Source organism: Phoenix dactylifera, chromosome 3 (assembly GCF_051530095.1).
Source record: "Phoenix dactylifera cultivar Ajwa chromosome 3, Ajwa_hap1_PhDact_Kaust_v1.1, whole genome shotgun sequence".
Lineage (NCBI taxonomy): Eukaryota > Viridiplantae > Streptophyta > Magnoliopsida > Arecales > Arecaceae > Phoenix > Phoenix dactylifera.
In genome coordinates this window covers 39,549,384-39,565,260 of record NC_143192.1, presented here as the reverse complement: position 1 = coordinate 39,565,260, position 15,877 = coordinate 39,549,384, and the positions used below count along the sequence as shown (strand labels likewise).

General features: G+C 35.6%; 1 protein-coding gene across 14 annotated transcripts in view; it reads left to right on the top strand.

Moving 5' to 3' along the window:
• AAS (Pyridoxal phosphate (PLP)-dependent transferases superfamily protein) overlaps window positions 1-15,877 on the top strand; it is a 35,905-nt gene that overhangs the window by 6,882 nt on the left and 13,146 nt on the right. For all 14 annotated transcript variants that reach the window (XR_015976321.2, XR_015976323.2, XR_015976320.2 and 11 more), the window contains 4 exons: window positions 4,344-4,484; window positions 7,204-7,263; window positions 12,086-12,250; window positions 14,820-14,876. Coding sequence is in view for 8 of the 14 variants with exons in the window: in XM_088718345.2 (XP_088574471.1) it covers window positions 4,344-4,484; window positions 7,204-7,263; window positions 12,086-12,250; window positions 14,820-14,876 (423 nt within the window). In the remaining 6 variants the exon portion in view is untranslated. The remainder of the gene's footprint in view (window positions 1-4,343; window positions 4,485-7,203; window positions 7,264-12,085; window positions 12,251-14,819; window positions 14,877-15,877) is intronic.

Here is a 15,877-nt window from a genome sequence, read left to right as displayed (position 1 = left end):
TATAATACTTCTTTTGCTGGTTAGCGATGCTTGGGTATAACCATGGAATGCCGTACCGGCCCGTACGGGCCGGTACGTACCGGTCCGGCCGTGGACCGGTACCGGAACGGATAAAAAACCGGTATTTCCCGGTTTTTTATCCGAACCGGCCGGTACGGGTGCGTACCGGCCGGTTCGGGCCCGTACCGGCTGGTTCGGAGCCCGTACCGGCCGGTACCGGCCTTGCACCGGTACGATTTTTTTTTTTTTTTTTTAGAACCACAGCGCCGCGCGCTGTGGTTTTTGAAACCAACGCGTACCGGCCGGTACGGGACCGGTACCAGCCGGTACGTACCGGACCGGACCGGTACCGTACCGGTCCGGCCGGCCACCGGTACGCCGACCGGTACCGGTACGGCGGACCTTGGGTATAACATAATCGATAAGATCTGAGGATTTGAGAAATACCTCAGCATTTAAAGGTAAAATTTTGATTTGATGCCAACAATTTGGAATTTTCCCTGGATTGAGGAGTACTTTCATTGATTCTTGAAGAGTTTGAATTTTTAAGTATTTTTATCAAACTGAAATACGGGTGTTTCTTATTTGTATGTACTAAATGAAAATAGAAATGAAAAAAAGAGCAAAAAGAGGACATTTACTTATTAGATGAGGACAAGGTTTTAGGTCTGGATAACAGACCCTTTATTATTATCTTACTGGCATGTTATGGTATGACATAGTCAGGGTTTTAAATAATGCTGAAATGAGACGGGGTCCTCTTAGTCACTGAACTCTCAAAAACGAGGCTTCCCAGCTGGGTCAGGTTTGTACCAACCGTCACAAGGCCTAGTATGACTAGTAAAATGGATCATGTGTCTTGATCGAAATAGATCGGTATCAGTCAGCACTAAGACTGGTCCGAGGGGTATCCCGATGGGGCTTAATTTAAAAAAAATCATGAGAGGGAGAGGAGGAATGGGGAGACCTCATCCATGGGAGGGGTAGTTGCGATGGTATCGTGTTGGTGGTAGAGGGCATTGACTCATGAAACTAGGATGATGGAGCGAAGCAGACGGGAGGATGATACGGGAGCGGACGGGACGAGCAGAAGAGTAAAGAGGGTTGGTGCATAAGGTTTGGGGAGTGGAGGAGTAAAGGAGTGTTACGCTTTTAAAAAAAGGAAATCTGTACATATATACACATTATGGAATTGGACATTTGTCCTCATGGTTGGAGGTTTATGTTTTCTATGAAACACATGGGTTTGAATCTAAATAACAATATTTTTGATTGATTTTATGTTTGCACATGGAAACAATTATTTTTGCCAATAAATTTCTGATGTCATCATTAAATTACAATAAATATTTTTCACTATTTTGATGAAGTATTTTTGTTAATAAAATTTGCTATTTGAATGAATCATTAAAATTATTATTGTCATCATCAAATTATTTCTGCTAGGATGAATTTAAAATTTGATGTTTTTAAATTTGTTTGCCATCTGGAAAAAATATTTTCGCAAATAGCTATCTGTAGGTCATCATTAAAGTTATAATGAAGTATTTTTCTATCTAGATGAGTTATTTCTATCAACAAAATTATTTTTTTACTATTTAGATGAATCATTAAAACTTTTTTTGTCATTATTATTTTGTTTGGATAAATTTTTAAAAAAGGTGACTATAGCAATTGTTTATTGTTAAGCTATTATTTACTAATTTCTGTATGTCATGTAATAGTTTCGTGTCAGATAAGTATACGTAATATTTCAGAAGAAAAGGGATATCATTAAAATTATTTTTGTGGGTAACATGAATGTACTAATTTCTTGAACAAAAATATTTATTATACATAATAATTTAAGGATATAATATTTTTTGTGGAAATAGATATATAATTATATATATATATTGTGAAGATATAAATAGATATTTTTTTATGAGGGGCCATATGGGATTCGAACCTGTGCGTAGGTCCTTTCTTTAACCAATGAAACGAGGAAAAAGATATGCCCAAAGAAGACAAATATTTTACTCAAAGTATTAGGAAGAAGCAACTATTTTAAAAACTGGACTTTTCTCTCAGCAAAAAACTGAACTCTTCTGCGTCTCAGTACAAGATGAGACACAACCCAATATTGTGTGCTGGGACAAGATGGACTGGTTCTATACCTGTCCGGTAAAAAACGGTACCACCTTCAGTATATGTTCTTAAAACCTTGGCACATGGTATAATGCTGGAGTTAGCACAACACCTGCACCATGTATTGGTACGGGTTTGTACCAAGCCCCAAACACCATATTGGTACGATACTTTCCTTGTACGGTATGCTCCTAAGCCAGTATGGGATCGGTACTTAAATCCCTGGATGAGGATATTTGGACTTTTAGCCCCATGATATATGAGTGGCCTCACTTTGATTATCAATGCTGAATCTCTGGCTACTGATATATGTGCTCGGGAATGTGCTTTTGTGTTTGTGTGTTATTGTATGCATGCTATGATATATGTGTGCAGGCTTGTAGGTACGGCTGAAGTTATTTAGGTGCTTTTATGTGCGACTATTTGCCTATTTGTAGGTGTTGTTGAAGTTATTAGGTGTTTTGTACATATTGTGTTTCTTTTTTTTGGTGTGTATATATATATATATAAAATATGTATATATACCAATGTTTGAAACACCATGGTATGAGGGTGTACTGGTCACATCTAGGTATTGCAAGTACTATGATGTATCTACTCATGGTATATCCACGGCTTGGAATACCGTGGGTATGATACACCTTTGACACACCTTGGCGTCCCTTAGTACCGGGAGTGTCATACAGTAGAGCCAGTTTTCAAACCTTCAAATGCACGCACTTGTATATGCATATGTACATAAATATTTATATAGACATATATATATATATATATATATATATATATATATATATATAGAGAGAGAGAGAGAGAGAGAGAGAGAGAGAGAGATGGACTTTGTTCCTACTGAGAGGAGAGGGTATCTACTCTCGACTCCAAAATCAACAACGGGACATCTCAATTGAACATCCACACCATTGATCATGATCTATTACCACTAGAAATGCTCATATGTTTTGGTAATCTCTAACCTATGAACCATGTAGGTGCAAAAATGAATGGTAAATATAATTTGAGACCATGTTTTGCTATGATCTAAAATTTCTAAACATTTAAGTCGATTGATTTTCAATCTATACATGTTTTGACATGTGTAGATCATGGACACAAAAATGGATGGTTTTCATTGTGTTGGTGTGTTAAAATTGCATGACCATGGACAAATGTAAGTGTATATGTACACTTATGTGTATATTGACATAGATTTTTCACACATAGAAATATGTGTATATTGACATAGATATGTGATATCCAGTTTATTTCTAAGCCTTTATTGACTTTGCGCTTCTATTATTACTTGACCATTTGCCCTTTTTTGCATTATTATCATCCCTTCATTAACACCTGATACCTAGAAGATGCATCCAGCTCATGCTTGAACATACATACGTACATATGTGTACATATATACGTGCGTAATACATGTGAACAGATACATACATAGATGTATAAAATACATGCATGTACACATACATATATGGATACATATATACATACATACGTACACGCCTATTTATATTTATGCATGCATGCATATGATTATGTACATTTCTGTGCTATGCATTCATGCAAGGTCCGCCGTATCGGTACCGGTCAGCGTACCAGTGGCGGTCTGGACCGGTATGTACCGGTCCTGTATCGGTTCCGTACCAGTACGACAGTCGTACCGGCCGATTTTCTAATAAAAAGCTTCCGGTACCGGATCCCACGCTGATCTGGTACCGGTCCCAGCCCGGACCGGCTCGTACCGGCCGGTACGGCATACCATGCATTCATGCATACTAATATAATCTGTTGCCTCAAATGTCTGCATCTAAAAGTGAAAACAGTTATGTCCTTCTACATCGAATGAATTTATCTACTACTCTTGGTTTAGATTGCATAATGTCTAAAGATATAATGTAGATCCTAAGTTTTTCCTCATGTTTTTGTTGTACTGAAATTGTGCTCAAACTCATATAGTATTTTGTTAGTAATTTTGACACATATTAAATATTTTTTTGAGTACAGACAGTCATTTTTTTATAAATTTGTATGTTCTACCTTATGCACAAAAAAACACTATTTTTTAGATGCATTTGTTGTAACCAACACATGCACATGTGCATGGTATGTATACAAACTTGCCATTTCAAATAGCTGGTTATTAGTAGCTTATGACTTAGTTATAGTCATAATTGTCAACATTGGTCAACTTAAAATTTTTGTAATGGCAGATTGCAGGGATTGTTCAGGACAACTTTAGAGTGCTGAAGGCTGATAGAAATTCAAACTATTCTCTTTGTCCTGAAGTAGCTTTGGAAGCAATCTCTAATGACTTATCAGCAGGCTTGATACCATTTTTCCTTTGTGCTACAGTAAGAAAGACATACTAATTTTTCTTAACATATGTACATTTTTCTTGTTTTTTCCTTAGATTGATTCTGTTTTTCACTGAAGGACTTCAATTTGATTAATTTTTTTTTTTGGTAAACTCAAAAGATCTTTGATTTCATAGGCTTGTCTTAACTTTCTAATAGTCTTATGAAATTTGAGATGGTTGAGAGCTAGTGGAGGCAATGCTTGAACTAATTAGCTTGGCCTTAAATTCTTAAGCATTGCTTATAAACATATCAATATTCTATCTTCATTATCTTATGTTGTACATGTCAAATGTAACTGGATATCTCAGGAAAACTAAAAATAAACTGGAGAGATAAAAAATATTCCTTTTTTTTTAATTTATAAAAGGTACTGGAAAAATAGCAATTCTGAATTATATAATGTGAACTGAATGAAAGTATGAACAATACTTGAAGGACAATAACCTGTATGGGCACACTCATGCAGGTATTGTTTCTTAATTTGCTTCTTTTAATGATATCTGACAACTTGATCTTGGCATGTCATTTACCTCTGTTATAAATAACTATAACATATTTATGTGTTTTTGGGGGAACATTACTGAAAAAAAATTAATCAAGATACCAATCTTAGGCAGTGGCATCTTTCGCGATTCATTTTTGCCTTCATTCTCTATATCATTGGGATATCATTGGGTGGATGGTTTTGCCCTTCAATGAATTTAGTGAGTGCATGAGCTTCAATTGGGATGCTGAGCAAATGGGTCAAGTGTTGAACACAATGGACATTGGGTGTCGATATCTCATAGCCATCCAATTGAATACCACGACCAGTAGGCCTCAAGCATTGGGCATCAAATAAGTCAGTTAATACTTATCTCATTGTGCTTCATTTGTTCTCGAGTTAGGTGTGACACCACTCCCTAATCCCTTTTAGAGAGCTAGGCCCCAGCCTCTCTATTCTGACCCCACGCTTCTCCTCTCCTCCCCTTTGCCTCAAAGCTACCAGCGACGCTGCCACCAGCATATGCAACCGCACAATTCGAATTGCAGTACTTATTATTGTTAGAGGAGGGCAGACCGGAGATTCATCAGCCAAAGGAGAATGGATTGGCAGCCCTGGTATCGGAGGCCTTGCTATCATGCGGTGGCTTGTTAGCGATTTGGGGGGCGGGGGGCGGTGTTAGGGTCTGGCAGTGGAGTGGGCATTGAGCTCGGTGTCAACACACTCGACATGGAAGGCATGACAACACTTAGACCACGACCATGGGCAATTAGTTGATCTATAGACATATCCTCATCGACACCATCAAGCAAGGTACACCATCTAGATCTGGGCCCCGTACTGGTGCCACGCTATCACTGTGTCGATTCGGTATGGTAGGGGGCCGGTTTGGTGTACTGAGTGTCGATATGCGTCTCGTACGGTGTACTGGTACTAAATTGGTACGATACGGTATGCCCCGTACTGTCCGATTTAATATAGACGGCGTACCATGCCATCACCTACTACCGGTCCATGACCAGCCTCCACGTTAACCATCGCTTTGGCTAGGACTGCTATGGCCTCCCTATAATGTTAAAAATTGACACCAAGCTCGGTATCCACACTCATGACGACATCTTAGCCATGGGAATTGATAAATATGAGGAGTTTCTCAGCTTTGTCATGTTTGAATTATAATAATAGAGAATTAGAGATGCATATATGTTTAAATGTGTATATTTACATGTGTGCATATATGTATGTGCAGATATATATGCAGATATATATGTACATATGTGCAGATAGGAACACTTAACATACAAGATAAAAGGAGAGAAAGTTTACATCCCATGCCAAGTTCAATGATTGGAATGAAAATCTAAAGGACTGGTTTTAATCTACAAGGCCTAAAATGTTTATATAGAAAAAATCATATCTTGGAGACCCTTTGCTTATGCATGAAGTTGTACCACATTTATAGTTCTAATGGCATGGTACTAGTTGGGGTAGGGTTGCAGTACACCCAGTGGATGAGGGAGGTTCACACATCTCATTTGTGCAGATATATTTTGGGATAGGGCAATGACATACAGACAAAATAAATAGTAGAACATCCAAATCAATGATCTGCACCATTAGGCTTGTTCTATGTATTTTGAAACATCTTTGTGCCAAAATTAAAGTGGGTTAGATGGTCCCAACCATACATCAATAGAAGTACATTCATTTGTTACTAAAAGAGTTCATAGTTTAGCTATTACCTGATGCATAAGCAAAAGTCTGCAAAATGTTTAGGTATTTCGGCACTGCGATCAAGATGAAAGTATCCATTGATTTGGGTATACTGCCATATGTTTTGATGATAGGGCATATCTCTGGTGCTTATTCTCACATTAAAGCCGCTTCTGTACACAACATACATCTGTACTTGTATATTTGCTTATATATTCATTTTCATTGCAAGTGTGTCTCCCCAAGCAAATTGAACATATGTCTTAGGATATTGTTTGTTTCCTGAATAAGAATGTAACAGAAAAAGCTCATGTAGGGAAAGTACATGGAAGTTGTTGTAGGGACATTATTTCTTCTGAGTGGTGCATAAGCTAAAATATTTAGAAATTTGATAAAATTAGACTTTCATATACTCAATCTGTTGTATATTGTAAGTTAACATAATGCAGATTGTTTAGGTTTTGATCTTCAGTTTTTCATATTATGTATCTCAATAATCTTATTTTTGGTTTTTAGGTTGGCACTACGTCTTCAGCGGCTGTGGATCCTTTGTCTGAGTTAGGTAAGTTATCCAAGGTAAGACAAGGAAAAACAAAATTAAATCAACTGGGAGAAATCAAAATCTTCATATTGAATGTTAGAATGTGTCCTGCACCATGTCGATCAAGTTACTTGTTGCATCTTCTTTCTTATGCAAGTTTCCCAATTTTAATTTAAACAGGTCTTTTGTAGAAACTAATTACAATCACAGTTTATATTTATCACAAAAAGTTTTTCTGTATCTTTTTTCTTTTCCATGCTGATATTCACTTACATTGGTGGAAAGGTGTAATATTAGAAAAGTGCAAGTCTGCTATAAGGAGGTGATGTTTTCCTGTATATCTATGGATGACAAACTCTGAAACTCTTATAAATTGCAGCTCTGTTTAAGCTTGAGTGAACAATTCATTTGGATTAACTGCTTATAACATAAGTATAAACACAAATTTTGACCTCCAAGCATTAGATTTTATGGTAACTAGCAATTTTATTGAATTGATGCATAATTTTTGAATTGAAATCTGAGGATGCCTTCTTGCATGGTACCATTATAGAATTGTGGATGAGAACAGACAATGCCCTTCTGATTATAAAAAAGGGGAGTACTGTCACATGTTTATAGCATTCCTGAAGAAATTGACTCACATTTTTGTTATCACCTTGCATTCTGTTTTAATTTTTATTAACAAAATATTAGAGAAATTGAGAAATAGTATTATTTCATGTAGTATACTTGTTTCTTTTTCTGTACTATTCAGAAATGTAATTATCTAATTTTAGTAGTCAGGACTGATTAGTCGTTCTAATGTTTTAATTTCAAAAATGACATTAAAAAATTAAGTCAAATTTTGGTTAGTTAAATAAGGCATGAAAACCGGATGCTATTAGTTGATTACGGTTTGGCACATCACCTTTTTATTGTTTTCTATGTGTAACAAGGTAAATGGAATCTGAGTCGGTAGTGGCCACACGATTAAGGCTGCAACTTGTGCAAGTTGGGTCGGGTTAAGGGCAAACTCTAACCTAACCTAAACTCTGAATTTCTTGACCCTAACCCAATCCAACCCAGGCTCAGGTTGGGATTTCTCAATCCCAACCCAACCCAACCAAACCACATTCTAAGCTAAATTCAGATTGGGTAGGCCTAGCTGGTTTGAATTGGTTGAGTCAGGTTAGTTGGGTTGTGCCATATTAATTTGGTTAAATCAAATTGAATAGGAATTTCGAGACTAGGGAAAGGTTTGGGATATTTTTGTTGGATTAATATTTGTTGAATTGAGGCTTGATCATTCATAAATTTCAATAGTATATTTACACAAAATTTAACCAGATTTAAAGTTATAACTATATAAACATATAAGTAATCTGTATGAATATAAGTGTGAATTACTTATTTTATTTATACATCAAGTCTGGTTAGGTTAAGTTGGGTTGGCTAGGGTCGAGTTAGGTTGAAGGTCAAATTTAGCCCAACTATACTTGAGGTTGGGTTAGGATTTTTGAGCCCATGCCAACCTAGATATATAAAAATCCAACCTAATACCCAATGAGAGGGTTGGGTAGGAGCAAGGTCTGCTAAACCGGTACCGGGATCCGTACCGGTCGGCGGACGGTTTGGTGGTACTGGTTCGGTATTGTATCGACACATGGTATGCCCCGAGGCATGCCGGTTCTGAATCGACACACCAATTTTTTTTTAAAAGCTTTTTAGGTTTGATTTATTGGTAATCATTTTTTTTAATTTTTTAAATGATTTTAAGTATAATGGAAAAAATGACAGACCTATAGTATGTATTGTTTGCCACATTTGCTGGAATATGACTGAAGTGGAACCAGGATCTAATAGCTCGCAACATATCCTTCTTGTTATCCTTTAGCATTGTGTCAATTCTCTGCTGCTTCGAATCCTTGCTATGGAAGGAATATGAATCTAAATCATGGATGGTGGCTTCTAGTAGAATCTCTCTGGAGGACTCCTTTTTGTTACCAAAAGCCTCCAGCATAGATGCAATACGGCTACTGCCTTTGCTGACGGCCTTCCTAACTGAGGAGATCCTCTTGAACTTCGGATCTGCCCTACTGCTCATGGAGTTGGAGCCTGACTCGTAGTATAAGGGCTTAAGTCGAGCCCTATGCCTGGCCATCTCATCCTGCTGCCACTGATAATCCAGGCTCGCCTGAATGGCAGCCTGGATTTGTATCTCGTCATCAAGAGCAGATGTCTTCTCTGATTTTCTGGAGTGATAGAAAGGTGGCACTGATTTCATTGGTTTGAAATCAGCGAAATGCTTCTTTATCAGCTGTCGAACTTACTGTGGGCATTTCCGATACATAGATACGTCAGGGTAACTACCAGTTAAGTGCTGCTTCAATCTAGTTATTCCTTCTCTCTTGAACTCTGTATTGCACCAATTGCACTTTCAATGGTGCCGACCCGAGAGTATTTGCCCATGATCCCAACCAATGTCATGCTCTGGCTCTTTTTTTCTTGATTGCTTCATTCCTCATTAACTACGCCAGTTTATCAATTATTTAAAAACAACAAAATTTTGTTACGGTGAAGATAATATTTTTATGTTAGAAAATACTATCTAATACTTAATACTAATTTTTCATATTTTATATTTATTTATATATTTTTAATATTTTTTAAATTAAAAAATATGTTTAAATACCATAAATTCAGAAAATTATATTTTTTACTTCAAAAAATACTTCTGAAATATGTATTACGTACTACTAATTTTTCATAATTTTTGGTATTAATTATATATTTTTAATTATTTTTTAAATTAAAAAATAATTTTTAAATATAAATATTTTAAAAAATTAATTTTAGCTTAGATCCATGTAGAATCCAGCAGTAGATGCTTCATATATTTTTTTAGGCCCGTGGACATGCATCAAAGGCTACTTATTTTTCAATTTTTTTTCAATTTAGGTTTAGGCCACGTGCGCATGGTCGTATCAAAACTTTAATAAATGGATACCAAATTTAGCTTGAGAGTAACTTGCATGCCTAAATACGCTCTTTACAGTTTTTTTGAATTTTACTTTTTTAATTTTTTATTCAAATATATATTTTTATTTTTTTTAAATTATATATAATTCAAAAATTTAAAAATTTATGTCATTGTGTAGATCATCCATAGATATACAACATATCATAAAATCAAGCCAAAATCGAAATTTTGGCATGATCTCTCATTATTTTGCAAATTTTGAGCTATTTTTTGAAGCCCCAAAAAATAGAGAAAATGAGATTGGGGAGAGGAAGCACACTTTATTTAGGCTTGGATCTTCCTTCAATCGTGCTAAATTGGTGTGATTTTCACCGTGGGGGGAAGGGGGAGATATTTAGAGAAGGGAATAAATATTGGAGTGATTTTCGCTGTAGGGGGAAAAGGGAGACATTTAGAGAAACTTCTTGGGCCTCCCTGACATTCTCTTATAAGACAAAAGAAGGAAGGGGAAGGGGCCGGTTCCGGCCAGTTCTTGTCCGATTCCAGTCAGTTTGGTCAAGCTCTGGCCCTTTCCGGCTGGTTCCTGCCGGTTCGAGACTGGTTCTGATTTTAAGAGCCGAACCGATCCGATCCCCCACCGGTTAGGTACGAGCCAAATTGGGCGGTTCGGTCTAGTTCAGCCGACTTTGATTCTAAAAAGTTTAGACCGTATTAATTACAATATTTGCTTCTTGATTAATATGTGCTAGATATATTCATTAAATCGTTTTTGAAAATTAAAATGGATTAGCATTATTACAGTTCAGAAAGATGCAACAAAAGACGAGAAGCTTATGGGGTGAGGAGAAACAACAACTATTGGAAAAATCAATTTTTAGAAAATGTTGCTTGTATGAACATGTGACTTGACAACATGTCAAGCTATGTTGGTTTGTAGTACAGCAAATTTGCTGCAATAAGCTATGATGGGAGGCCATTATGGTGTATTAATACACATCAATACAAACTGTTTTTATCCACACATGCACCCAATATTGGCACCGTGACTTACGAAAAGATTACCATGTTTCTAGGTTTTTGGCATGGTAAAAGGTTAGTAACTCTAGACTGTATACCATGCCTGCCATCTTGTATTGATACAAATCAGTGCATATCATTGTGTATTGCTTTCATACGGAGAGACAGCCTGATACGAGGTGATCTGCTTGTGTACAACTACAAACATTAGGCTTGATGTTGTGGTGAGCAGATTCCACTAGTTTTATCGTCGATGATGATTTCAGGATGATGCCATCTTCCTATTGAAACCGTGGATTTAGCTTGAATGTCAAAACATGCAATTATAGTGCATGCAAAACTGCAAAACATACAGCATCCGCACATCACAGCACCATTCGAGTTTATGACCAACCCCTTTATGCAATTATGCATCAAGCCTGAGTCTTCTTGGATTTCTCTTTTTGTCATTTGTTGAAAATTTTTTTTTCAATTACTTTCCAAATTTAGTTGCTATAAGTCTGATAATGTTACTTTGGGAATATGAGATACTAATATCCTGAAGTTTCCACTGAGTGGTAGGAAAAAATTAAATATTTTAAATGCTTTGACATCTTATTAGATGGAGTAATATTCATTATAATTTTTACAGTTTACACCATGCCAAGATATATCAAATAGAAGTTCTTATAACTAGATACCATACCTTGGCAATGTTGTGTATATTTAATTCTATATTGTTTCCAAAACTTCTTACCTTTTATATCTTATTATGCTGTTGCTACAACTTTAAACACCTGATTCAGTATTTTATTTGACTCTTGATGATAGAAGCATTATTTAAGATCTATGCATTATTGCTGGTTAAACAAATCTTCTTATTTTGGTGATTATGGTAGGCCTATGGCATGTGGTTCCATATTGATGCTGCATATGCTGGCAGTGCATGTATTTGTCCAGAGTACCGTCATTATATTGATGGTGTGGAAGAAGCAGATTCATTTGGCATGAATGCACATAAATGGTTTCTTACAAATTTTGACTGTTCATTGCTCTGGGTAAAGGTATGCCAGACAATTAGTTTTATCTGATATATGATCACTTTATAAAAGAGGTGTGCACTTTGTTTCATGAATCTTATGCTCAATGCAGTCAAATTTGATTGAGATGTCAATTCATAACTGGAACAAGGAAGGAATGGTTGAATTGGTGGTAGATTTATATAGTAAAGCAATTAGTGCCTTCTAGGATGAAATGTTTTAGAGCATGGTTTGAGGTATCACTTGCTAGTGGCATGTTGGCTTGGTAATGACATGGTATGCATGGTGATGTTCTAGTGCTTGGCACACACTAGTACAACTATGCGCAAACATGGCATGCAGCCGATAGGGTAATTGTGCTTCATATTGGTCAGACGCTGGTGAAATATGTATCATGCCATATCCTGCATGCCAACCAGCAAATTAGTTCATGATTTGTTGTTTGCTTGTATCCTAGTTTGATGCTATACCGAAATTGGTTCTTGGAAAACTGATTTTTCTGCTTTGAAAAATACAAAGTCATGGTGATGTACAAAGCTGTCCTTTTGAAGTTAAACTTATATTTCTTAGTTTATTTTATTTATTTTTGCATGCCTTACTCTTCCATCTATTCAGTTGTAACTTGTAAGAAATACAATATTAGGCTTTAATTTCTTAAATTCCTTCATCACACCCTCTAATACAAGGTACGAATCAGCACCTTATTCCTTGAATCTTCCACGTGACCTCTCACCTCCCATTTAACTCATCCCCACATGTAACATATAATTATTCTTCCTTTTAGAATAACTTATATTAACCCATCATTTTTTTCTCAAAAATTGCTTCTTATTTCTTTCCTCCAAATCTGCTTGCATTATAATGCTGGCTGCATCAAAAATCTCCTCATACAAGACATAATGGCTACTAGTGTATCTTATATTCTTTCTAAATTTAATCTTTTTTCTTTCTGTATTTGCTACTATTCTAACTGTTTCTATTCTTATTCTTTCCATACATGTAAAAATTTGCAACTACTTCATTGTCCTTGAACTTTTGGCCTTATATTTGGTTTCTTGTGGACAAGTTATATTACACAGAAAACTTGTATTAGTTTTTTCCTTCGCATTGTCATAACTACTAGCTCTGTATTCTTTCCAAAGTTCCGACATTTTAATTAGCCAATTCAATCTCTTTTGTAGCTAGCTTCTTTTATTGTCTTTGTTCCATTTGATGTGGTTGTCTTCTCTCCTAACTAGTCCAATTGGTCTCCATTATGCTTCATTACGTCCAGGAGGCATTTTGAACCTATAGATCTCTTATTTCTCACCATAATTGAGTTACATTGTGGCATGTCTCTTACAAGCAATATTCTAATTATCTTTGCTCATTTGATCGCCACAATTGGGTCAACTTGTAGCTCGCCACTTTTGCACGATGACCAAGTTGACCCTTATCAATTTTCATTGCAATCATGTTAAATTCTGGCACATCACATGATCATATAAAATAAGGGGCAGGGTAGCCTCCACTGATGTCAAATTTGGATTTATTTCATAGTTTGACATTTTTCCAGAACTTCTTGTCAACCTGATATCAACTGTCCACTTTTTTCATCGGAGCTCAGGGCCAGCATTGGTGGTGCTGAGCTTGCAAAGTGGAACTTTGCATAACCGGGTACAGCAGTAAACATATATAAGAATGTGGGAGAGGCATGTGCAGCTAAAGAAGAGACCAAACACTTGAATGCTATGAAGCTTCAATGAAGAATATTAAGAATTAGGTGTAAGTTAGCACATCAAAATCCATTAATAAAACAAAAATAAAAAAATAAAAAAAAATTCTTGAATTTCCAACTATGTCCAAAGATCTATGCTGTAATTTTCCTAGTTTATTGATTTCCATTTCATGCTCAGTATGTTCTAGACCAATATGTATGGCTTCACTTGGTCATTCCTTCTTATATACAACATTTTTATGCACTGCAATTATTTATTTCAACAACTGAAATAACTGATATCTTTTAGTAAGTTTAATGTTCCTACCCATTAGTTTCTTGCTATGTTGTGTCATCCAATATGGGTGGAGATTGTTAATTCCTACATAATTAGTACATATAAATGTATAAAATGTTGATCTCAATAATTTATGATCCGGTCATACTTGATTGGTATAATTGAAGAGTAATAGCCATATTTTTCTTTTAACTTGCATTCTTTAAATCTTAAAAATTCTGTTGGTTAAAGCTGATTGCTGCTGCTAAAGCCATTTTACCAACGATGTGTGGTTCACCTTAATCTTGATCTGGTGTTGAAGTTTACCTCTAACAAGTTGATTCTATGCCAGCTCCATTGCATTCTGAGTTATGTGCAATTAACAATTGAATTGCCTGAAATATGAAGCAACTTTTTAGGAATGCTTTACACCCTGAAGTATGCCAATCCTAGTACTGCAGTTTATTGAAACGATATAGCTAATTCTTGTAACTCATAATGTGAATGCTTTTCAATGGGTATAAAGTATTAGTTATCTAATATGTTATATGCTTACCATTTTCCTAATGATGCAAGTGAGATGGTTAGTAATTTTGCATATAAATTTCCTTTGCTGACAGGACCAACGACCATTGGTTCAATCACTGTCGACTAATCCTGAGTTTCTGAAAAACAAGGTTGAGTTACGTTATCTTTAGTCATTTTGTACTTGCTTAAATGCAGAAATATGCATATTATGATAGACAAGTTTAAATGTGATTTGTGGATATTCGCATAGCTGTTGGACTTGTTTCCTGTGGTATTACTTAGATATTACTATCCCATTATAATGTAAAATGAAATAGATATGCATATGTTCATAACGGTTACAATGAGTGTTATTGAATATATAATCATTGACCCTTCATGAAGCTTTTGTCTTGAGAGCGAATTATAAGAAAAAAACTTTTCCTGAGAATGCCTACTATCTGATTCTTGAAGGAGCTGTTCACAAGGACAAGCTGCATCAATTTAATATTATATTAATGCTTTTGAATTTTGACCTCTTCAATTATAGTATGCTAGCATGACCTGGATTTTATGAATATTTGCCATAAATCAGGCTTGATTTAGATGTAATTATCATGCAGTGGAAGAGATGACGAGTCCTTTTATTCGAAAATAGTGGCTTAAATGGCATGATATTTTTCTGACACTAACATGATTTGCTTACGTGCTCAATAACTCAAGAAGTTGGCAACCATTTTTTAGATATGGGTAAGTTGGGAACACTTGGTGTGCCAAAAATTTGATATTTCAATTGGGGAGAATAAATAATTTACTTTAACCCGCTTAACTTGAATATGTCAGAAAACTAATGGAGAATATTAAGAATTTTTGAAAGTGGGATTTTAAGCTTTTTAGTTTCATGAAAAATCAATGTTGAATTAATGTTGATTTTTTTCAAAATAGAAGACTGTTATAACTTATAACAATTTCTAAATTTGGACAAAATCTAGAGGTTGACTTCTACATCAACTTTGTCTTTTGCTGCATCACTAAATTTCTTTTAAATTAGAAGTCATTGCTTTTCAAAGTTTTGGTTTGCAAATGAGTCCTGGATATGGTGGATTTTGCTCTCAAACCTTATCTAGACCTACCTGAAGTGGCCAACTTAGTCCAGAACAGCTCTAATGAT